The 24,026-nt window shown below is 44.9% G+C and overlaps 7 protein-coding genes across 7 annotated transcripts; 5 read left to right on the plus strand and 2 right to left on the minus strand.

The window, feature by feature from the left end:
• Positions 1-375: 375 nt before the first annotated feature.
• PG998_010354 (uncharacterized protein) lies at positions 376-1,793 on the plus strand (the record flags this gene model as incomplete). Its single annotated transcript, XM_066877170.1, has 2 exons — positions 376-1,191; positions 1,257-1,793. The coding sequence occupies 2 exons, from the start codon at positions 376-378 to the stop codon at positions 1,791-1,793; spliced, it is 1,353 nt and encodes a 450-aa protein (XP_066729326.1).
• Positions 1,794-3,361: 1,568 nt separating this feature from the next.
• PG998_010355 (uncharacterized protein) lies at positions 3,362-6,105 on the minus strand (the record flags this gene model as incomplete). The annotated part of the gene is made up of 10 exons (XM_066877171.1): positions 3,362-3,441; positions 3,514-3,681; positions 3,738-3,891; positions 3,976-4,177; positions 4,228-4,352; positions 4,405-4,504; positions 4,573-4,831; positions 4,882-4,965; positions 5,033-5,063; positions 5,131-6,105. The coding sequence occupies 10 exons, from the start codon at positions 6,103-6,105 to the stop codon at positions 3,362-3,364; spliced, it is 2,178 nt and encodes a 725-aa protein (XP_066729327.1).
• Positions 6,106-6,520: 415 nt separating this feature from the next.
• PG998_010356 (uncharacterized protein) lies at positions 6,521-8,523 on the plus strand (the record flags this gene model as incomplete). Its single annotated transcript, XM_066877172.1, has 3 exons — positions 6,521-7,069; positions 7,126-7,918; positions 7,988-8,523. 3 exons carry the CDS (start codon positions 6,521-6,523, stop codon positions 8,521-8,523), a joined length of 1,878 nt encoding a protein of 625 aa, XP_066729328.1.
• Positions 8,524-9,090: 567 nt separating this feature from the next.
• PG998_010357 (uncharacterized protein) lies at positions 9,091-9,582 on the plus strand (the record flags this gene model as incomplete). The annotated part of the gene is made up of 1 exon (XM_066877173.1): positions 9,091-9,582. The coding sequence occupies one exon, from the start codon at positions 9,091-9,093 to the stop codon at positions 9,580-9,582; it is 492 nt and encodes a 163-aa protein (XP_066729329.1).
• A 2,394-nt stretch (positions 9,583-11,976) lies between these two features.
• PG998_010358 (uncharacterized protein) lies at positions 11,977-12,237 on the plus strand (the record flags this gene model as incomplete). The annotated part of the gene is made up of 1 exon (XM_066877174.1): positions 11,977-12,237. The coding sequence occupies one exon, from the start codon at positions 11,977-11,979 to the stop codon at positions 12,235-12,237; it is 261 nt and encodes an 86-aa protein (XP_066729330.1).
• A 598-nt stretch (positions 12,238-12,835) lies between these two features.
• Positions 12,836-14,134, minus strand: PG998_010359 (uncharacterized protein; the record flags this gene model as incomplete). The annotated part of the gene is made up of 1 exon (XM_066877175.1): positions 12,836-14,134. One exon carries the CDS (start codon positions 14,132-14,134, stop codon positions 12,836-12,838), a length of 1,299 nt encoding a protein of 432 aa, XP_066729331.1.
• Positions 14,135-15,238: 1,104 nt separating this feature from the next.
• On the plus strand, positions 15,239-19,583 carry PG998_010360 (uncharacterized protein; the record flags this gene model as incomplete). Its single annotated transcript, XM_066877176.1, has 13 exons — positions 15,239-15,471; positions 15,523-15,613; positions 15,660-16,081; positions 16,163-16,393; positions 16,456-16,634; positions 16,693-16,932; positions 16,996-17,093; positions 17,366-17,585; positions 17,644-18,544; positions 18,632-18,671; positions 18,737-18,833; positions 18,886-18,949; positions 19,172-19,583. 13 exons carry the CDS (start codon positions 15,239-15,241, stop codon positions 19,581-19,583), a joined length of 3,228 nt encoding a protein of 1,075 aa, XP_066729332.1.
• Between the last annotated feature and the right edge of the window lie 4,443 nt (positions 19,584-24,026).

Here is a 24,026-nt window from a genome sequence, read left to right on the forward strand (position 1 = left end):
AATGATGAACGAAGTTCGGCTACCGATATAGCTCTCAACCTCCTGCTAAAAAGGGCCAAATTCACTCACAACAGCGCATGGTCCATCGACATTGACCATCTTTTAACACCCCTTTACCTATATAAAACAACATCATTCGTGCGCCTACCATCATCAATCAACATTCATGGACCCCACTTCACATACCAGTCAAAACCTTATTCATTATGCCGAATTCTCTGTACCAACTGAAGGTGGAGGCCGATCCTATGAACCGGCCTATATAATGTGAATCGCTCCCAATGAACCTCAATAGCAATTTCTACATAATATCTAAGACTCTTATTCATTCAATTTACTAAATAGTAGAACATACACTCGCACTAGACTTTCACTATGATTTCCAACCGGGTCAAGGAGAGTGTCGAATGGCACAAGAACGATTCCCCACCGCCGCCTTCAAACCCGCCAGGCTTCATTGGCATGGACCTTGCCGAAAACTGGCTCATCCGCCCGGACGAACTCCCCACCATGAGGAAGGCCATCCAGTGCGACTTCGACGACCACAATCTGAGCTACTCCCGCAGCATCCCTGGCGCCGTCGAGCTCCTCGAGGCCACGGCCACCTTCTTCAACAAGTTCTTCGCGCCGCGCGTGCCCGTTGTGGCCGACCACGTCGGTTGCCAGGGTGGTGCCAAGGAGATCCTCGACTGCCTCGTCTACTCTATTTGCGATGAGGGTGAGGCTGTGCTTATCGACGCGCCTTTTTGGAGCGGCTTTGGCAATGCCGCGCACCTGCGCAACAACAACCAGCTGGTCGAGGTCCAGCGGCCCAAGGAGTTCACGGACAAGGCCGCCATCATCCGCCACTACGAGGAGGCTCTGGAGAGTGCGCGGTACCGAGTCCGCGGTATCATGGTCTGCAACCCGCATAACCCATACGGCCACATCTACCCCAACTCCTACATGGAGGCCGTCCTCCAGTTCTGCGAGAAGCACGATATCCATTACATCTCGGACGAGATCTATGGTTTGACCACATGGGGTCACTCGAACCACGGTTGCACAGAATCCAAGGATATTATCGAATCGCCCGAGAAGAAATTCACCTCCGTTCTCTCTCTTGACCTAAAGGAATTGAAGATCAACCCTGCCCGTGTTCACGTCGTGTATAGTATCAGCAAAGATCTTGGTAGCAGTGGCCTACGCTTGGTACGTATTTAAAGAAGTAACACAGAGGCGAGGTCATTAGGGCTAACATTACCGTGTCTGCGAAGGGTGTCCTAGTTACTCAAAACAACCTAGACCTCCGCAATAGTGTTTTCACCATCGAGAGGGACACGGTATCCAACGCCACCGTGGTCATGACTCTGGCCCTTTTCAAGGACCTTCGGATCACCAAATCCTGGCTCGACAATAGCCGGTCGCTTCTTCACAAGTCGGCCGACTACATCAGCGGCTTCATGGAGTTCCACAAGATCCCCTTCTACCACCCCGTCGCGGGCGTCTTCGTCTGGGCTCGCCTAGGCGGGCGCGATGCCACCGAGGACTTGGACCTCGCGCTGTGGCATAAGATCTCGGCGGCAGGAGCGGCTCTGGCCTATGGAGCGGCGTTCCACGAGAAGGAGCGGGGGTGGTTCCGTATCACCTTTGCTCTACGGCATGACGATCTGGTGGAAGGTCTACACCGCATTGAGACCGGCATGGGCAAGAAGCGAAGCTATAAAGCGCCTCTTAGCACAAAGACGAGGCAGGAACAGGACCAGGCGGGGAAAGTGGAGGCAGTAAGGACAGGTGGCTGTATTACCATGTGAACTAAGGTCCTTGCGTTCTAGAACTCTAGTGTTAAATAGAGTTAGAATAGGTGAGTCTTGCGATATGAGAATTGGGATGTAAAGTAAATAAGTTAGACTTAAAATACACGATGTTTGTTTTATTCTATACTTTCACTTCGTATTTCCTCGCTTCTAACAGGGCTAGGCTTTTAGTCGCTATCATTCATTAATACCTAGTCTGCGGCAGTAATAGCTTATGGCGTCCATAAGCCACTTTATGGCTGTTGTCGACTGTCATGAGCCGGGTCAGACCGCAGCAGGATTCGAACATACTTGCATTCGTCGCCCACCAAGCTGGTGGATTGACTGATGCACTGCCAGACGCTTGACCACTGCGCCATGCGGGCACTCCACACCTTCAGGGGGTGGGCAAAAGAAGATAGGGGCGCTGACGATGAGAGCTGCTACATCAACCATCACAGTGGCTCATCAGAGGCGCATCGACAGCCAAAGCATATTACCAGAGTCTACGTGGAATATCAAAAATGAATAGAGCTCCAAAAAATTCTTCTTTTAGTGTCATTAGTGTCATAGACCTTCCTTCCCAACTAGCTCGCGGAGCCAGCTGCTCGACTGAGCTGTCAAATAGATCGGCTTGCCCCATAACGATAACCTGATCTGATATCGCAGGCCGGGTCTTTTAAAGGCACTGGTATGGCCTGAGGTTTTTCCAATGGAGCGAAGTTCATTACCACTAACGTGAATGTCATGAGTCGGCCAGTCAATTGAGTCGGCCACTTTCGGTGTGGCTGTTTCCATAAGTCTCTCAGGGATGGCGTTGGTAGTGAAACTTGACCGAAGAGTGAATTGCTCTGAACAGACGGCAGAGGAGGGCCATTATTCCAATTTCGATCGTTTTCTGCTTGTGGCATCCTGGCAAATGTCTCGCTTAGCGAAACATCAGAGAAAAGTGTCTGGGACGCTGGAACCATATACATCATCAGCGAAGATAGACTATATATATTCTTCTTCGCTGTAGATGCCTGACTGAATGTGCCCTGGCTCGAGCATGTTGGCTGGATAGAAAGGGACATATGGGCTGGAAGGACCGTAGTGAACGAGGCCGGTCTCTGAGCCCGAGAAAGGCATGGTGTTGAATGCTGGCATTGGATTTCTTGGTTTCTCGTCCATTTGGAACCGATTGTTATGGTCGCTGGTAAGATTCGTAGTCGTGTTTGTGAGAGAAGAAAGAGGGAAACTGTTCAAGTCCGTGCGACTTTGTTTACCGCTAGGCACCGAAGGACCTATCTTCTAACATTGAATTGGCTGCTGTCATCTGGATATCACAGCCTGGCTAGCATCTGGAAAGGAGAGTTTCGTGTTGGGAGACGGAAGATGGGAGGGGCAATTAAGCACTGAGTAAGTGACCAGTGAACGGTGGCGCTGAATAATGACTCGATGAACCATGGGAAAAGGGAAACATAGTTCAACGAAGCCAGCAGAGCAAGGAAACAACCCAAGTCCTTCGCATTGTTGTGTAACAGACCTAGTACTACCTAATTCCATCCCATCCCATCTCATGCTGACATCACATGTCCAGTCTGTCGTTACTTTACACCCGGTCGAAATGCTGAGGCAATATTGATCCGACATTTCTCAACCACTTCACCCTTGTACACAGCATAGCCTGGTTAATAGTTAGAGAAACGGAAGTCAGCAGTCGAATTCAGCCATTAATGAAGTCTCTGGAGGGACTTACACTTCAAATCGCGGTCCACGACTTCAATCTCTATCTTGTACTCGACTTTATAATGTCGTTTGCCGGCGGGCTTGCCTTTTGAATTCTTACCAGGCTCAGTGGGCAACAGCCACCCCTGTTCTCGGAGAAACGTGAAGTCCACAACAATCTCGCCGACCTTTTCGGCGCCTTGAAAATTGTAAGTTGCACAGGGATTGGCGAAATGTTAGCGGATAGAAACGTACCAAAGTTCTTGACATCTTTTAAACGATAGTGTGATTCGGTAGCATGATCAGAGACGTATAGTATCTCGGTACATAGAAGCCTCTGTACTGGCCAGCAAGGGATCAGATGCTCGCATTCAAACGACTTCTTCCAAACGGGAGGGACCTCAGATCCCTGTTCATGCCGTGTCAGTAACGTCCCAGCAAAACGACGACAGTACATCTGCGAGTAAAGCCGTAGGGAGATCTTCGCCCTTACCAATTTCAGAATCCAGTCTACCGTGTCCTTGATGTATGGTTGACCGTCATAGGGATTGTAGTAAGGACGTAGACCTTCGTGCTCCTCACATTGTTCAAACGGCTCGGTTCGCAGGATTCCATAGCTCGATCTTGCCAGTCTCTTGGGGCCTAGCTCCTTGTTGAAAGCTCGCAATACCGCCCCTGAAGCCACCGCGGTAGTACTTGGATCTTTTCAGCGAAGCAACCTGGAGGGGGATGGCATGTATCTTACGCGTGTCTGGGCTTGATCAATTCGATTTTGGAACCATCCTTGGCATTGAGCTTGTCCAGATGTTTCTGGAGGTATCTGACCAGCGTTTTCTCCGAAGCGGCGAATCCGCCTATGAGAACAACCTTCTGCTCAAAGTTGTTAAGAGCTGATAAAAAAAAGTAACATGGGAGCTCTCACCTCAACACGGAAACCCCTAGAGGTAGCCTTCATCATTTGATCCTCCAATACCGAGACAATTCCTTGCAATAATGGGTCGAACAAGGCTTTGATAGTTTCCCTGGACAACATAGTTGTTAGCTACTCTTCGCACACTCCGCATCCTCCCCAAAAGGGAAAAGAATTTACATTCGCATAAGAAGACACCCTTCCTGGAACGCCTTCCCGGGATTGTCGACCAAGCCCTGCACAGGGATTTTCCAAAGACCCGGGGTCGCGTAGTAGTTGAAAGACCTTTTGACCTTGTATTCGAAGTCTTCCATCATGATCTTTTCGACAATCGAATCAATGGTGTGGGTGCCGCTCTCGAGGTAGAGCTCGTCCTTGAGACGCCCCTTGAGAAGCTTTCGAAAGCTTTCGTTGAGGTAGCTAGACCCGAAAAGGCCACCTAATGAAGTGAGCAGATGGATAGATTAGCTCGGCCACTTTGGCACTTACCCCCAGGCTCTACGACCTCATGTGTCAGTCGCAGAGGATTCGTTCTACTGACGGTGTATGTGTTGGCATCGACAGTGCCGCCACCTAGGTATGAGTTAGCGAGCATCGCACGAAGTTCCTCTTCTCTTCCAATGCAGGTGGATGGTCTTACCAGCATCCAACAAGACGAAAGTGTCACCTGCCTGTGGCCAATGGTAAGCTTGCCGTTGAATTCTGAGTGCAACGTGTGGTGCTTGGCGGCAGTAATACCTTAACATCCGGGCTCCAAGCCAAAACATAAGCTGCCGCGGCCTCAGGCTCTGACACGATGAAAAGGTTTTCGATGCTGTTGTTCTGGACGTCGACTCCCGCAAATTTTGCTTTCTTCATTGCCACCGCCAGGGCCGATTGCATATCTCGGCAGGCTTTCTGCGTCCAAATGGCCGGGACGCACAGGACAAGCTCGAGCGGCCAGCTGTCGTCGTAGCCTTGGTCGGCGAGCTCCGTCTTGGTGTGGCGTAGCAGACACGTGAGAAAATCCGCAATAAGCTGGAGGGGCTTCTTGATGATCCGTCTCTTCTGCAGAGAGTGGACGGTGTCCTTCAAACTGTCCCTCACTTCCTCGGTCATCGGACTGGTGTCGAGAAGGAGCTTGAAGCGGGCCAGAGGCTTGTTGGTGGGATCGCTGTGCACCTTTGGAAGGCTCCGAGACTGGTGCACACTGTAGCCCCAGTCTATCGCAGACTTTTGGGTCAGGAGGTCTTTGAGATACTGCGCCATTATCTTTCCGTTAGCGTCAGCCATATTCACGTCTCCATCTTCATCGACATCCCTAGTTTCGTCGAGGTCGGGCAGCTCATCCTGAGATTTGTCAGAGTCACCCAAGTCGTCTAGATCCTCTTTGGCTCGAAAGTCGGCCGTCTTTGGATACATCAGCTCGGTGGGGACCTGCTTCTTCATTGGACTGGCCGCATTGGGGTCTTGGTCATCGGGATAGTTCTCGATTGACTCTATTCTACTGTGCACCAAGTACTCGGGTTTCTCCCCATCCTGGATCGCCGCAAACGAAACGCACGAGTACGTTGTGCCAAAGTCAATGGCGATAATTAGCTTTTTGCCGGGTTGGTCTTCGTCGTCGACCCGAGGAATTGGTAAGGGTGTGGAGTAGGCCGACGCCTCCCCACGACCTGGCGACAGGCACCCCGCAAAGTCCAGAGTCGCCGTGGACTCCCTTGAGTTAGCCATGGTTTTGGGTTATTTGGATTAGGGGTAAAAGCAACTGTTGTCGAGACATCCTGTTCCCCCCTTATGTAGGCTTGCCAAATCCTGACCAAGAGCATAGGTAGTATTTCCACTTGTGCTATCACCCCTGACCTGTAAACAGACCTTGCCGACCAACAACACCGCACAGCCACTTCAGCTGTGTCATATACCTTGCTTCCAACTAGATAAGCCAATCATCATCCATGTATTAGCGCGTAACCCGTCAAGATGCAACACTCCTGCATACAGGCCCAGTTCCAGGCCTAGTTGTTGCCTGGAGGAGTGGGCCCTAGCGATCTTTCGCCTTGTCTTTCGTAGCCTTTACAGAAATCACCCTCGTCTTCCTTCACGTGTCCAGCGATCGATTCGCTTTGCTTCTTTGGTTGCACCTCCAACAATGGCGCGGAAAGCCATCACGAAAGGCCCCAACAACGGCACCAACAACGACAGAACAACGTGGCATTTTGCAACGGAAACAGCTCCGCTTCTTGCATGGCTAGACCATTGCATACAGTATGGCATAGAGTTTGACTCAACTGTGGTTCAGCATCTCCGAGAAGACGCAAATAAAGAAGTCGTGCTGGACCAGGTCACCGGGAAACTGAAGAGGCTGTGGGGAAAATGGGGTTGTTGGGGATTCGATTTCCGCGATTTCAAGCATAATTATGGCTCGCCTCTCATTGGATTAACCGGGACTGAATTTGAGGACATTAGAAAGGCCAAAGAACGCCTTCGGCCACCCCCTACCGGACAAACCGCCGAGGCGCAATTGCGGGGGATCGCATCTACACTTCGATCTCGGTCGCGGACCTTGTCCGAGCCACGCCAGGGCTCGGACGACTCCAGCCTCACCGAGCTAGGCTCGATAACAGAACCTGAGTCCTGGTCGGATGATGCCGAGAACAATGATGAGGAATATTGTAGTGAGCCATCAGTCCTGTCCAAGGTTCGTAGCGCCTTGCTCCAAAATACTCTGGGGTGCATAAGCTCACAAACCCCCAGAAGCGGAATATTGAAGAGACAATGCCCCCAGGCCCAATTCTTACGACCCCACAAGGCGTTCCTGGTACCAGTTCAAAAGAAGCACCCAAGCCCGATGTCAAACTTGACCGGGATGCTCAAAAAGATACCATCTCTCAAGGTACTCAGACGATTCCTGTACGCCATGGCGTGGCGGACGGGGAAACGCAGTCGCGGCTCGAAAGCGATCTGCTCACCGGAGAGCACCGGGTCAAGAGGATGCGGAGCGAGGTCATGACAATGGCCGGCCATCTTTACGAGGCTCGAAAAGAGAGGGATGAGCTTCTGCACTGCAACCGAGCTGTTCAGGGAACACAGGACAAGGATAACATGCTGGTCTCCCTTCAGAACGAGATCATTGTTCTAAAGAAACAGCTGCTGGCTTTCCAGGAGACCAGGGAGAATGTGGCTCTTGCAAGAACCGGCCATCTCGGACCGAGCAGTAACGAGATCATGCTGGAGCTTGAAGTGACCGCGGGCTCCATTGCGGATGCCTGCGCATTGCTCCAATGGGACGGGTTATTATTGGATCAACCGAAAGGGGTGTCCCCGACTGTTGACTTAATCCTTTCTCAGTGGGCCAGCACACTGTCTGGCTCGGATTTCAGCACTTTCATGACATCTTGTGGGGACTCCGGCACCAAGATGGCCGACGTGCTCAGGTCCCTCGTGGCCGCAGCGCTTTGGGCTCTTGTGTGGCAGCGTTCCCTTGACGAGCTCGTCAATGCCGAGTCGCCGATTCTTGAATACTTCAAAAAGCAACTTCTGGAAAGAGGTAAGCCCGAACAAAGTTCCGATACCACATAGCTTCATGCTGCTGCTGATGATGGCTGACTGAGTAAAGATGGGCCGAGCGCTCTTCATCAAATCGAGCTCTTTGCCTACAAGATTCTCACGTCGCAGCCTCATTTCGAAGCACACTTCGTCGCCGACCGTTCCAGGACCTTGTCTGAGTACATATGCCAAGTACTGGAACCGGTATTTGCCACAGGACCCGAACCAGAACAAGTCAGCGGTAGCGAATCGTCCGTGACGACATCTGCCACGAAGCCGTCAAGCCTGTTCGAAGACGCGGTACAGCGTGCCCTCGAGCTGGCAGCGAACCTCTACCTGGCCGACAGGGTTTGTCTTTGGCATTTCCCTCCGCCTGGAAGCCGCGTCGACATGCAGACGATGAAAATTGCTGGGCAGGCCACGGCTCATGGCGACGACGAAACTATGATCGTTCAGCTGTGTATTTTCCCTGCCTTGTATATGAGCAAGGCGCTGAAAGGCTCCGCCCACACATGCGAGAGGGCTCAGGCCATGGGCACGAGGGGTCCAGAGAATATGGGGGATTACCAGCTCGTTGCCAAGAGTCTCGTCCTAGTTCGTCGATAGAATCCGGTCGTAATTGCTGCCAAGTTTCTAAACCAAGAAGCCAGGTGCTACTAGGATTATGTGTATCTTCCATTTGATCTGTCGGCTTCTACTTTCAGAATAGCTAAATGTCGTTTTCCATGTGTGTTTCTCAAAGTTCTGGACCTTGGTAGTTGAGCCGCCATGCTGTTACTGCTGACGAGATGCCAATATCTTTGGGCATGTTAGCCCGGCTCATCTTGGATGTTCGGCCGTCGTTATATTCCATAGCATCTATTCCCGTTTCAGTCCGAGTGCCCACGGACCGTCTTCACCAATACTGTATTCGTGCAAGACTTCATTAACACACTCTTAATATATCAAATTACCCCACCCTACCTGTCGCTATAGATTCATCTATATGCTGTGTCTCCTTTTGCCATAGCTGTGAAGTAGATATCTTCCTATCACCTCGGCACTCGTTATCTATAAATAGCATACACCACAGGCCCGTGTGATTCACGTGTACCTATATGACTAGATAGTGTCCTTGGCTTGCTCACGTGTATGTCAGACAGGACCGAGCCTCCATGGGAGAGCTGCCAAAACATGCGGGCGAGGCCACTTAGATCCGCTGACCACGAGAATGCATCTTGGTCCATCGACACCAGCAAGGCTGAGGATAGGATGCCCCTTGTCAAGATCAACAATGGCGTAGGTAATGATATCAGAATCCAAACATTCCAAAATGGGACCCAAACAGCTCTCCCTGCCAACATCCAAGAACAGTGGTGTGCGGAGGACAACGAAAACCCTCGTCCACAGACAGATTCTATTCTGGTGCGTCACAACGAGTTCATTCGGAGTGACTTTCTCGATCAAGCCTTGCCGCGCTCTAGATCTTATACTATACATATCTCATTAAGGTCTCCTCCCGTATTAGCCTGCTCTAGCGGCACCAAGGCTGAGGCGGTGGGCGTTCAGGACGTCGACGAGTTCGACAAGAGCGGCCTGCAGAATGAGCTCGACACCCACATGCCTTGGCTCTGCCCGCTCACCACCAAAAGCCTCCATGTTCACCAATATCCAGCATCCCGCTAAAGAGACCAACGACGTTGGGAAATATATCCAAGTCTTCACCGAAGCGTTGCGCACTCCAAACCAGCCCCAGCGCCATTCCGACTCGCCATACGTGCCATTTCCTACAGCGGTCCGTCATAGGTGAGTCGACCTTCATGCTTCTGGGTCCCTTCTGGAGTGAATTCCCCATCCAGTAGTCTGCCGATGTTCCCATCGCAATCTCATGAACCGAGCTTGGGTCTGGGGTTGAGAACATTAGCAACGTGGACAATCCCATGGGGATCCTTTGCCCCTATTTGTGGTACTTGGCTAGCCACATTGGACCTTTCTCTCCCGAATTCCAAGCAAGCTGCTCTCTGCGCGAGAGACTTCTTCGGTGTAGAGAAATTCGACTTTGTTGGCTGGCCTGTCGGCGTTGCTACTCCTGGTCGGCCAGCTGCTTTCGCCCATCCCGAGTTGACTCGACATGAATACCATCGTCACCCAAGCAGGATCGACAGCGTTGGCCACCACAATTGAGATTCCTGGGCGATCCCTCTCTGGATTTTGGGAGAATTGTCTTGATTGGAGCCTCAGATGTAAGCTGTCTCCAATCTCGCCGCATTTCTCGTTGCCCCTGAACGAACAACGGGCACACGCTGCATTTCACCCAAGACCCGGGCGCAGAGAGCATCTGATCATGAATAATTCAGGACATAGGTAATGTATTATCTTCAATCCACGGCATTTCAATTGGTCATGGCCGTACACAGGTGACTCCAGCACCAATTGCAGAGCTACGTTGGGTGGTGCACAGGCTGGCCTTGTACTAGCAATTGGCAGTGCAGACTGCAGACCGTTTTGGTGGTGCAAACCAATCTGGCGGCACGTAAATTTTGGTGGTGCAAAACGATTTGGTGGTGCAAACCAATTTGGTGGTGCAACTTTTGGTGGTGCAAACTAATCTGGCGCCGTATAAATTACGCTGGTGTAAAATGATTTGGTGGTGCAAACTATTTAGGTGGTGCAGCTTTGGTGGTGCAAACCAATTTGTCGCCGCCTAGATTTAGTGGTGCAAAACGTTTTGGTGGTGCAAAACGATTTGGTGCAAAGACTTTCCTTAGCTGGCACCCCTTCAACCAGGTAGTACTCAATCCAGCTCTGTCCACTACATCAGTACAGCAGCCTGCTGACACCAGATACTAACAGCTTGAATTACTGGTACACTGCGCAACTAATATCACGATTGAATTCCAAGCAGGTCGTAATTATTTCAAGCAGATGCTAGTCGCAACTGAATCCTCCCTCGACTTCATAGCCTGCTCTTTAAGCTGCGGGTTGCAGTAGCGACGACGAGAAGAGCGCAACTGGTGGTGTAAGTCTTGAATGCGACATTGAATGGTGCTCGTGGCGTAGAGACTTACACCACCTAATTGAGGTGCGGTCGCTATTGCAGCGCCAAAATTCAGTGAGCGCTAGCGACTTGGTAGCGCCAAATGTTTTGCACCACCAAAAGCTCGAAATAAGGTGGTGCAAAACAAGCATTTGCACCACCAAAAGCTGGTGCAAACCATTTCAGCCCACCCAGGATGGTTTGCACCACCAAATTGGTTTGCACCACCAAACGTCCCAATTTTGGTGGTGCAAAACAGGCCTTTGCACCACCCAAACCCGGTGCAAAACAATTGGCACCACCCAGTTTGGCAGCAAAACGTTTTGCACCACCAAATGCTCGAAATAAGGTGGTGCAAAACGAGCATTTGCACCACCAAAACCTGGCGCAAAACACTGGCACCACCTAACTCAGGTGCAATCCATCAGGCCCAGAGCTGCCGGCCCCAAGTCCAATTGCGCAGTGCACGAACTCCTATTTGAACCTGAGCTCCATGGCGCGCGCTGCATCAACATCAGCCATTAGCCATTCTGCGGCGACAACTATCTGAACGTGAGTTGAAGCATCAATCGCATTGAATGGGCTTTCGCTGTCCGCATGCACAATGAGATCTTCGACTTCATGCAGCCCGAGAGGGATCATCTGCACCGGGTGGCCAACGTCGTCTGTCGCTGTTGGGCCCCTCGCCACTTACTGGGCCGGCATCAGCAGCAGGTGGTCTGGGGCATCCCACTGCCGCGTGACAACACGTCTTCCCATAACAGTACGACTCCAATGCATCAACAGTTGATGTAAGTGGTGACATGAGGTTCTGGTCAAATGGGTCAGCGGATGTGGTGAAATGACGGTCTTCAACGAGATAGCGTCCGGTCGAGAGAAAACAACAAGATCCAACAGTCACATGCACCCGTCTTTGGATATCCTCGTGCCCAAGTCTGTCCAGGGCACATCAAACTCTCTCAATCTTCAGTCCAGTCCAGCCAAGCTTGAACATGTGTTATTCCAAGGTGAGTCGCTGCAGTATGCTGTTGCTTTCCGCCATCATGGCTCTATCGGCATTGGCTGCTGAAACCGCCGCCAGATTCAGCGTGATTGATAATGTTGCCTGCGATGGAGCCAGGAAAGTCTTCATTGGTCCCAGAAGTCTCCCGCCTCTAAATGTTGGGTTGCTGCTGGGTCCTGGGACAGTTCGTCGTTGGCAGGAGAAACGACGAGGACGACCCGAAGATGTATCCGAACATGGCCGCCGGCTCAACAGCCTCCAGGAGCATGGTGGTGATACTAAGGCCAGTGAAAATGTCTGAGCCCCAGCTTAGAACTTCAGAAGGACATCGAGATTTCGACGACTAATATGGATGATTATCCGAATCAGGCCGAGGAAAGTCGACTGTTGAGAGTTGACTGGAAAGCAGACGGATCCAGCGACGGAGAATTCCCTCAGATTCAGGGCTCCTGGTCAAGAGTATTCACATTTCTTCATGATCATCTCTCGGTCCTTGTCTGCTCGAGCTCGGCGCTGAAGGTGCGATGCTGATCCTTCAAATGGCCATGTTGTTCGCTGAGAGCCGTGATTTCCAGACGGAGCTCATTCATGGCACTGACTTACCCTTCCCGATCGTCGATAGTCTACTGTTTCTCGTCGATGGTTTGTTGCCTCTCATCGATTTCGTCGGCTGTCACCGCTTTATGTCTAATGTACGCACACCAGCCACGCACATGTTTCCCCACGGCCAGCTTCGCGGAGAAGGGTGAGCAGGGAGGCCAGGAAGAGGAAAGCAAGACTATATAAATTGTCCAACTGAGACTTCAAACTGACTGACCACACTAGAGCGGGTACTATTCCCAGGGGCGAGCAGCGGTGGCAAGTCACATGAAACGTTGTCACCGCATTCGTCATCTATTCTACAACTCCTTGTGCGGGTAACCACGGTCTACCTTCTGGCTCTCCTGACTCTTGGAGCAAAACCTCTTGTGCCAATTCTTCTCATCCTCTGATATTACAGCATCCACCCCCGTGCAATCGACCTCGCCATCCGCGATACCACATTCGAGCGCCGCCCATTTCCCAAACAGCCAGTTCGCTTCATTGCCGTTCAGGGATTCGTAGTCCTCCGGATAACCAGCGAAGAACGAAATGTGCGACAGCGTCGATGGAGCATCTCGCATCAGGAAACGGGACATGGCTTGAGCCGCCTCAGCCGTCAGCAGCGGCTGTGCATATTGTTCTGCTGGCATGCACGGCTCCCCGCAGTTGTGGTAGTAGTCATCTCGTTTCTGCCGCCGGCATTCGCTCGCCATTTCGAAATAGATGGTCAGGTGCTCCAGACTCTGGGGAAGGCCTTGTCGGAGTGCCTTCAAGCTTTCCCAGGGCCAATCCTCGTCGTGGCGGTTCAAATCGAGAGTCAGGGATTGGAGATTTGGGGCTGTGGCATGAAGCCTCTGTAGCTCAAATTCAGATATGACGGGGCGCCGGGCTGAGAGACCCTCGAGGTTATGCCACTGCAGGCTTTTCAATGTTTTACCGTGTGCATCGAGGATAGCAGCAAGGTTGTGACTTGGTCCGGGATCAAGCAGGGACAGGTGCTCAAGTGGATTGTCTTGCATGGCCAGCACCAACTGGTGAAGTCCAGGACCTCCGACAGTCAGACTTTGGAGTCTAGGCAGTCGGGCTGGCAGGCGGCTCACCAGCACCTCCGGGTCACCATGGTAGTGCAAGATAGTCAACTCCCGGATGAACGAAAAGTCCATGGCACCGAGCCAGAGGTCAATATTGATCGTGGATCTCTGGAGGGGCGAAAGAAACTGCCAGCGAAGCCAAGCCCAGGCTTTCCCCGACACCATCCAGGGGTTGACGTAGCGGCCAACACTGCTGCCGGGTGGCCTGATGTAATCCAAGTCCAAATCCTGAAATCGGTAGCCTCCAAGCGACAATTTATCCGGTCGAGACAGGTAACGAGATCGGCCGGAAGGATCGAGCGGGAGGCTCCAACGTTCAGGATGGCCGACGCAACCTAGTTGGGCTACTTGAAGAGAAAGAGATTGGATGGAAGAACAGCTGGACAGGATAGAATGCACCTCGTCCATAGTGGAATTTCTGGGCACCTGTACCTGAAGATGGGAAGGGCAGTCCGTCTTAGCTCCAGTCGCTGTCGCCCAGCAGAGAGCCGCGGCGGAGATGGCGATTGGTGACGTCCACCTCATTTTCGCGATTGATGAATGACGGGAAAGGTCAACCAGAGAGTTGCGACGGTGGATGAAGCACTGAAGTTTGAGCAGAACCGATGACAGGGTACGTATATGCCTAATACGCACGAATGGTGTTCCGGATGAAGCGGGGTAGGTGGGTGGTTGGCGTATGAATATTGAATTGTAATACACCGGGGATGAAGCATATTCAGCTCTGTTGATTGGCTAACTGCTGGTTGATCACACTTATCAATTGGCTGCATATTGGTTCGTCACCTGTTGGTTGGTTACCCGTTGCTTGGCTACTTTCTCATTGGTTACCCGTTGAATGGGCATCTGTCAGGTAAACCCGCTGCAGTACCCGCTGATTGGTCATGTGTTCGGACAGGTCCCCGTTATAGAACCTGTTGGTTGATTCAATATCATGTGCTGCGTACCCGGCCGGTTAGCTGACTATAATGAGCCGAGCAGGAACAGCATAGGATCATCCTCATCCCACCTGCATCACATACAGCCGGGCCTATTGCCCATTGGGGCGTCCGAACCGAGCACGCACATCTGTAGTCTTCACGCATGTCTAGGTCTAGATGTCATTCTGTTGGTTTGGATTTTCACCTTCACAGCTAAAAAAATGGAGGATCGCGAAGCGAGTCTGAATAATATCCTCATTGGTCCTATGCACTCAGAATGGATCTCATTCTGTTGGTTCTAAATGCCACCTCGACGGTTGCAAACAGAAGGATCGTCAAGCAAGACGGAATAATTATTGTAGTTCTTCCTTTTCGGTTCAACGAGATGGAACTATGACCTCATTGGTCATCTGCACTGAGAATGGATGTAATCTTGTTGGTTTCGAAAGCCACCTCGACGGTTGTAACCAGCGAAATATCGTGAAGCGAGACGGAATGATGCCCTCATTGGGTCTCTGTGTTGAGAATGGCCGTGATTGCTGACACATAGTATGAAGTTCATGGTCGATCACAGCATGTTCGCAGAACGTGTAGGCATGAGGACTTTCAAAGCATCCACCATTCTTTATAAATAGGGGCGACGGCCTAGAAAGCTTTTCTCATTTCAGGACCTCCAGAGACCTCGGAAATCCTGACAGCTACCGTCAAGATGTATCTACAAAGTGCTTCTCGTCTCTTGTCAGCACTCGCGGCAGTAGTCTTTTTCTTGACCACCGCTCAGGCTGCGCCACATTCAAGCATCCACGATGCAAATCACTTTGTTCCCTTGAACATATCACAACCCATAACTAAAAGGCAAGATGAACCTAGGCCCGTCAAGCTGCGGATTCTGTCTCTTGGAGCTTCCATAGTATGGGGTCAGGGCTCTAGTTCCGGAAACGGGTACGTTCACAAGGCGACAATCAGATCTAGCTCAAGACTAACACATTCAAGTTTTCGCAAACCGCTCAGAGATCAGCTTCGATATAAAGGGTGGGATGTGAATATGGTGGGAAGCAGAAGCAATGGCAACATGGTTGATAATGTGCGTCTATGTTGCCTTTTTACTCGCTCATGCTGACCATTACCAGAATGTCGAAGCAAACCCGGGTGATGTCATCAGTCAGGTCCATGAACGCTCCAGAAACTCTTACCAATACAAGCCGAACGTCGTACTTATCAACGCTGGCACCAACGATGCCAATGCTAATAATGGCCGTGGGCTGGATCTGGATAACGCTGGTGTTCGTATGGAGTCTCTTATTCGAGACTTATGGGCGGCACCGGATATGAGCAACTCACTGATCGTCTTGTCTACCGTGCTTCCAACCACAACAGCAGGTGCCAGCTCTGCGCAGGTTATTAACAGCCAGTACAGACAACTCGTCCAAAGGCTCAATGGCGATGGCCGACCGATTCTTCTGGCAGACATGGACTTTGTGTCTACCGACGATCTTGTGGACGGAGTTCATCCCAATGACTATGGCTTCGTGAAGATGGCCAACATTTGGTGGTATGTACCGGCTCCAGGATACCAGTCAACTGATTTAGATGTACCTATTTTACAACACATCGCTAACTCATTTGCCACTAGGCTTGCCATTGAACGGGCGGCATCGTCGAGGCTCATACAAGAGGCCGTTCCCATTGACACCAAGGGTGGAAACTCGTGCGACAAGCAGTTCGGCTCTGGTGTTTACGCCGGAAGTTTGACGCAAAAGGGTTCCGGTATAGGTGATGGTATCTACTACCACGACTCTCAAGATAAAGGCATCGTGCTCTCTATCACCAGCGATTTCGACAGAAATCAATGGTTCTTTGCAAGGTTAATCCAAACTTATAGCCTAAGAGTTTTCTCTCTTTTACTGACAAACTCTTGCTATCTAGTCTCTATGGCAACGGAAAAGACGATCTGATCGGCTGGTTCGACCACCCTGACGGGTCTGTTCACTACGGCGTGTGGAAGAACAATGGGAATCATAACGATGCCGCCTTTCTCAAGATTGGAGATATGAGCGTATCGGATAATTGTGTTCCCCGTGGCGTCCATTTTGTAGACCTCAATGGTGAGTTATCCGTATTTGATACAAAACTAACACCGGGCCCTATGCTAACCAGAAACAGCTGATGGGTATGATGACTTTGTGTGCATCGGACCGGACGGCACAGCATATGCCACCATCAATCAACGAGACGGCACGGCCACAACGCCTCCCACATTCAAGCCGATCGGCATGATCAAGAGTAGCGTGGGATACGCACAAGACCGTGTGAGAATGGGCGACATAGATGGGGATGGCCGGGCTGATTATTTGGTCCTCGATGATGGTGGAAACATTCGAGCATGGCGGAATGGTTGGATAGGTAAATGACGACCCAGATCATTCCTACTTCACGTCCACGAGTGCTGACCTGGTGTTTCGGTAGACGATATTCCCAAGTACTGGCAAGAACTTGGCGTACGTTTTACGGCAAAGGGCATGGGCGACGGAAGAGGCGTACGATTCCACGACCTCAACGGTGATGTAAGTCCAGCTCGTGGTTTTTCGTCTATATCAGTCGTCATTCCAGACTAACTGAAGCGTTCATATACTAGGGCCGTGACGATTGGTTGTGGGTTGGAGATTTAGGTGAGACGACTACATGGACTAACGCCCGAAGTTGCGCATCAGGAAGACCAGGTGATGGATTGAATGTTGCCTGGCGACAGGGCTTCCACAAGGTAGCGTCTTCTTCTGCTACAAGGAAATCGGATTGGGTTCGGAGATAGCTAACACTGATTAGGGGGCCAACTCAGGTCCGACACATGGGGGGAATGGCAGGCTTTGCGACCCCCACCGAGAATTACCTTCGGGACAGGGTTCACTTCGCTAGAGTGTATGGCGAGCCCCAGGACTTTGGCCTCCGATCACGAAGAGATTATGCTTTTATTCAACACACCGCCGCGGGCAATGGCAAACATAGGTTTGATGTCCGGCTTTGGAAGAATACTGGCTCAGGAGGAGCGAAGCTCGAAGGTATGATTCACGGCCCATACCGCCCTTTTGGGACCACCAAGACTGACAATAAAACAAGCCGACGGCAATAAATACTGCAATATGCGAGGTTATCCGGATGGGCGTATGGATTACGTTTGGACGCTTTCCAAAGGCGAGATGACGCTGTATCCAAACCTTGGCAAGAAGCAGATTGCTGGTGACGAATCCTTCTGGGGCCCGAGTGAAGTCATATGGGATCCTGTTAAGTTGATCGGCAGGCAACTGGATCGCCAAGACTTACATTTAACGGACTGGGATGGTGATGGCGCCTGCGATATTGTCTGGGCTGACCCAGATGATAACCATCGTGTACAGGTGTGGTTGAACAGGTATCCTGCTACAGGTAGCTGGGATTGGATCTATGATTCTAACCCAGCTCCACCACTCTCCTGTTCGCAGAGACGTGGCCTTGGGATTCACGACCTCGCTGTCCGCTTTGCAGATATTAGCGGCAACGGACGAGGTGATTACCTCTGCATCGCGAAAGACGGTCGCACCACCGCGTTCATCCACCAGGACGATGGAAGCTGGCAGAACGCCAACCAGATCAAGTTTGCCGACCCGAGCGGAAAGGATCGGGCCAACCTTCGTTGGGCAGATGTCAACGGCGATGGAAAGGACGATATGATCTGGGTAGATAAGTTCGATGGCAATGGTTATGTGTGGTATAACCGGGGCCCAGGTGATCCTGCCGAACTATCTGGCTCGTCCTACAGATGGGATCAAATCACCGATCCAGTCTACGACGGCAATGTGGCCGGGACTTGCGTCTTCTATCCTGATCTGGACGGCGACGGTCGGGCCGATATGCATTCCGTTTTGGGGACATGGACCAACCAGGCCGAAACCTTTTTCAATCGATGTGGGATTCAAGACACCGAAGGAGACGACGGACCGCTTGTTGATCCCAAGTTCCCCGTACCGAATATTCCCCGGAGGTGCCGCCTCCTATTGACATCGGCGATCCATGGCCCGTTCCCCAGGGAGCGACGGTGCCTAACATCCACAAGAACTGTGTCAATCAGGGACTTCATCACAAGCTACTGGAGTCTTGGGATGACGCAGGTATTTTGGCTCGTCTAGCCTACAAGTGGGTGCCGACGAAAGGTCCAATCTGGACCCGAGAGCAGAGGGCCATGGATGCGTATATGGGCGAGGGCTCCAGGAAGGATGCAGACGACACCCCAAGAAGCCCAGATGGGGAACCCGAGTTCGGGAAGTTGCAAGGTAAGTTTCCACCGATTGAATGAGAAGCGTTCACCGGCTAACTGATTACAAGCCAATCTTGCGAAGCAATACGCCATACACTTCGGCACATGGTACATTGAGCCCCCATTCAACACGTATGTCTACTTCTATTGTCGAGCGGAAGATCTGCCCCGCGGCCTTCCGAAAGGTAGTTGTGAGCCAGACCCGGGCAATCATAATGAAGGGCGTCCGGCTGCAAGGACATGGAATGACCTAGGTAAATTTTGGTCTAATCACTATACGCTGTATTGTCCGCCCTTTTTTGAGGACTGGGTTCGGAGGCCATTGAAAGAACAAACCAAAAACCTAGATGGAAGACCCGAGGCCCAGCGCATCATCAACAACATGTGGCACACCGCGGCCGGCACGGTTCATCATGAGACTATGCATTTCAAGGGAACCGTCTCTGACCCATGGTGCTCTGGCGGTAACGAACAGTATAGTCCCAAAATTATCAACAAACGAGCCCAACACGACAGGGTCATGGACAATCAGATCAATGCGCAATCCTGGACCGCGGCGTCCCTTGCTATGTATATGATGGACACGTGGCACCTGGATGAGGCCCCGTTACCCGACCAGTCTGCACAGGAAGAAGATGACGACCAGGGGCCCCCCATCGATGTGGAAGACGACGTTCACATCGACCCTGGTCAAATTAATGCGGCGGATTTCATTCCGATGAACTATTTTGGTCCGACGTCCCGGATTCCTTCAGCAGGAAGGTAAGTGTTCCGATTGACAATGATAGAGGAATTATAGTAGATTGCTGACATTTGTGCTGCCTCCTTATCGACAGCCTCTGTGATGAGCGCATCTACACTACGAAACACCAATGCGAAACATTTTGTAAGGCAGACACCGCTTCGTGCAGCCGTGTTTCACAGGGATATGAGTGCCGGTCTTGCAACAAGCCCTCAACCTGTGAGCCCGGTCTACATAAGGACTGGGATGAATGCCAGGGAAACTGTTCTGGGGGCTCTTGTACTGAAAGTGCTGGTATAGCTGGGGTGAGGTGTGATTGTCCTTAGTAGGAGCATCCTTCTCGAATACATCTGCGTTGAGCGCATCTACACTTCCCCTCCCCCTAATCTTATAGTCAGAAGGGCTTGGGTTATAATCAACTCTAAGGGAAAGTGGAAGGACTTAATTAAAAAAAAAAAAAAGAAAGTTCCTTCCTTTATATTATTTAAAACTAGATATCTTATAGTTAAAAAGGCTTAAGTTATAATTAACTCTAAAGGAAAGTAAAAAGACTTAATTAAAAAAAAAAAAAAAAAAAGTTCCTTCCTTTATATTATTTAAAACTAAATAACTCTTTAACTAAAATATTAATTACTTTTTATTTTTTAGAATTAATAAAATAAAGATTTAATAACTTAAATAATTTATTTTATTTAATTTTATTATTTTTATTTAATTTATTATATATATTTTAAAAATAGAATTCTATATTAAAAAGTTTTATTAAAATATTAATATAAAAATATAATCTATTTCTTACCTCCCCTTTATTTAATATCCTCTTACTTTACCTTTATTATTAAATTTACTCTACCCTTATTATTAAATTTACTTTACCCCTATTATTACTTATTTTAATAATTCTTTAATTCGCTCTTTCTATACTTTATCTTATTTTTTTTAAATTTTAATAATACCCTTTATATTTTTTATAACTTTTAATTTTATTTTTATTATTCTTTATTTTTTAAAAATATTATTATTACTTATTATATTTATATTTATATCTTATTTAAAAATATAATAAATATATTAAATTATTAAAATACTTTAATAAAAAATATTAAATTACCGAGGGTATATCTTTAAATAAGATATACTTTAATAACCGATATATTACTAAATAAAATATACCTTAATAACTAATATATTATTAAATAGGATATACCTTAATAATTAATATATTATTAAATAAAATATATAATACTATTACTTAAAATCTATAAAATAAATTATATATATCTAAATACTTAATTATAATAAATAATAATATTATTATTAAAAAAGTTATAAACATTATAAATTAAAAAGGTATATTATAAAAAGTAAAAATTTAAAACTTTAAAAAGAATAATAATAAAAGTTTAATAAAATCCTTTTATAAAGATTATTTAACTACCTTATATATTAATATAAATTCTAAATAATTTATAACTTTTATAAAATAATAAAAATTACTTTATTATAACTATATTATAATCCCTAATTATTAAATTATTAATACCCCCTATTATAAATTTTATTTTTAATATTTCTACTAACTTAAAACTACCGGTATTTAATAATTAACTTTATATCTCTATTATAAGTTCTAAAGTATATTATAACTTTATTATAACTATCCTAAATTACTAACCTCTATTTATATTATAAATATAAAGCCCTATAGCTTAAACTAATATATAAGAGAGCTATTATACTTTTAATTAATATTAATTAATATAGTTTATTATTAAGTTAGTTATATTACTTCATTAGTTACTAACTTAACTAACCTTCTTTATTAAACTTTAATATATCTTATTTCTATAATTATAATATTAAATTCTTTATTAAAATAAAAGCTAAAATTAATAATTTAAGTAACGCGAGATTTTATAAAGTTTATTAGTTAAAGGGCTGTTATAAAAGCTTTTAATATCCTATAATCTATAATTAATAACCGATTCCGTAGTTAAACTCTATAACGTAAAATCTAATATCTATAATAGAAATTAATATTAATTAAAAAGGAGGTATTATATAAATATATAATCGATTTAAATACCTAAAGAATACCTCTTAAAATTATTAATATAAAAAATATAATTAATTTTTTTATAAGAGCGCGCGATAATAAGTATATTAATAAGTATTAAATTAAACGCTTTATTAATTATAATCTAAATTTAAAGATTAAAATAAATTAAAAATATAATTATTAAAGAACTTTTTATAAAAATTTGAAAGTTATTTCTAATTAATTTAAATTAATTATAAATATAAAAGTTAAATATAATATCTTAAAAAATAATATATAAAATTTTAATAAAACTAGCTTTATAATAAGTATTATTAATTTAATATTTATTATAATATATACCGATTAATTTAAAAAGGTAAAAATAATTTAATTTAATAATTAAGAATAATTAATAATAATAGAATATATTAATTTATAAAGCTAATATATTTTACTATTCTTAATCGTTTAAGGTTAATATTACTTTATAAATTAGTTATATAAAATTAATTTATTAAGCGATTAAATAATTAAATTAACTTTTAATAATTAAATCGATAATAAAACGGGCTTAGATTAAATTAAATACTTTAATAAATATATTAAAGTATAAATAAAAGGTTATTATCGCTTTTTAATCCTAAATAGTTATAAGAATTATATTTTAATTAAATTCGAGATATATTATAAAGATAACGGTATTATTATATTTAATATACCTCCTTATTTATCTTACTTATTTTAATTATTAAATATTATACTTTATTTATTATTAAAGCGTATATATTTAAAGGAAATTAAATTATTTATAAAGACTTTAATAAATTATATTATAAAGCTCGAGTTCTTTATTACCTTTAAAGCTATATATTTTATTATTTTTATAAAAAATAATATTAAATCTAAATTTAATATATTTAATTTAATACTTTATAATTTAAATAAAATAATTAATAAGTTAGATATATATTTCTAAATATTTATATTTAACTTATTATATCTAAGGATAGTTAGTAGTTATAACCCCTAGATATTATCTAAACTTTAATAAATAATAAAGTACTTTACTTTTATTAAAAGTAAAATCTTTAATTATTAAAGAAATTCTTTAATATTAATTTTAAATATTATAGATTAAATAATAAAGGGTATAAATTAAATAATTTATAAAATAACTATTATATATAAATAAATCCGTACTTTTTAAAATATTAATTTAATCCTTTTAAAGTATTAAAAAGTTAAAAAGTATAAATTTAATTTAAAAGAACCTTTATTATTAAGGAATTTTAATATTTATAAAATAAGAAGGTAAAAGGGAAGTATTTAATATTTAATAAAGGTAAAAATAAAAGTTTATTAAAGTAGTATATAATAAGCGGTAAGTATTATAATACTTATAACGAAATTAATTATAATATATAAACTTATAAAAAAGATATAGAATTAAGTAATAAATTAAATAATAAATAATTTTAATTAATTTAAAGTATTATAATTAAATTAATTTATATAAAAATATTACGAAATAGAAAGAGTAATTAGTAAAATAATATAACTAACTTAATAATAAATTATATTATATATAATAGAAAAAGTAAAAATAATTATTTAATACCTTTAATATAATAGATATAAAATTAAATAAAATATAATATAATTTATTTAATTAAGATATAATAAATAAAATAACTATTTTAGAATTTTAATATAATAAGTTATTATATTAAAGAATAAATATTTATATAAAGGTATAAAAGTAAAAGTAGTTATTTAATACCTTTTATTTATTATATATAAATTTAAAATAAATATATTCCTTTCTCTTTTATTTAAAAAGATAAAATAGCTTACTTACTTTTTTATTATTTATAATATTATATTTAATAATAAATACTTTTATAAAAGAGGAAAAGTAAAAATAGTTAATTAATATCTTTAAATTTCTATATAAAAAATTAATTAAAGTATATATCTTTTATTTAAAGTTTAAAGAATAAAATAGCTAATTTATAATTTTAATTTTTAAAGGTATTATATTAAAGAATAAATACTTATATATAGGAGGAAAAGTAGAAATAGTTATATATTATCTTTAAATCTATATATAATAAATTAATTAAAATATATATCTTTTATTTAAAGCTTAAAGAATAAAATAACTAATTTACTTTTATAATATTTATATTATTATATTAAAGAATAAATACTTATATAAAGGAGGAAAAGTAAAAATAGTTACTTATTATCTTTAAAATTTTAAATAAAAACTTAAAATAAATATATTCCTTTCCCTTTTAATTTAATAAATAGAATAGCTAATTTAAGTTTTTAATATTTTTAATATTACTTTAAATAATAAATACCTATATATAGGAGGAAAAGTAGAAATAATTACTTATTATCTTTAAATCTTAGGGTTAGGG

Source organism: Apiospora kogelbergensis (assembly GCF_038363985.1).
Source record: "Apiospora kogelbergensis strain CBS 113332 chromosome Unknown utg000006l_segment0_segment0, whole genome shotgun sequence".
Taxonomy (NCBI): Eukaryota; Fungi; Ascomycota; class Sordariomycetes; order Amphisphaeriales; family Apiosporaceae; genus Apiospora; species Apiospora kogelbergensis.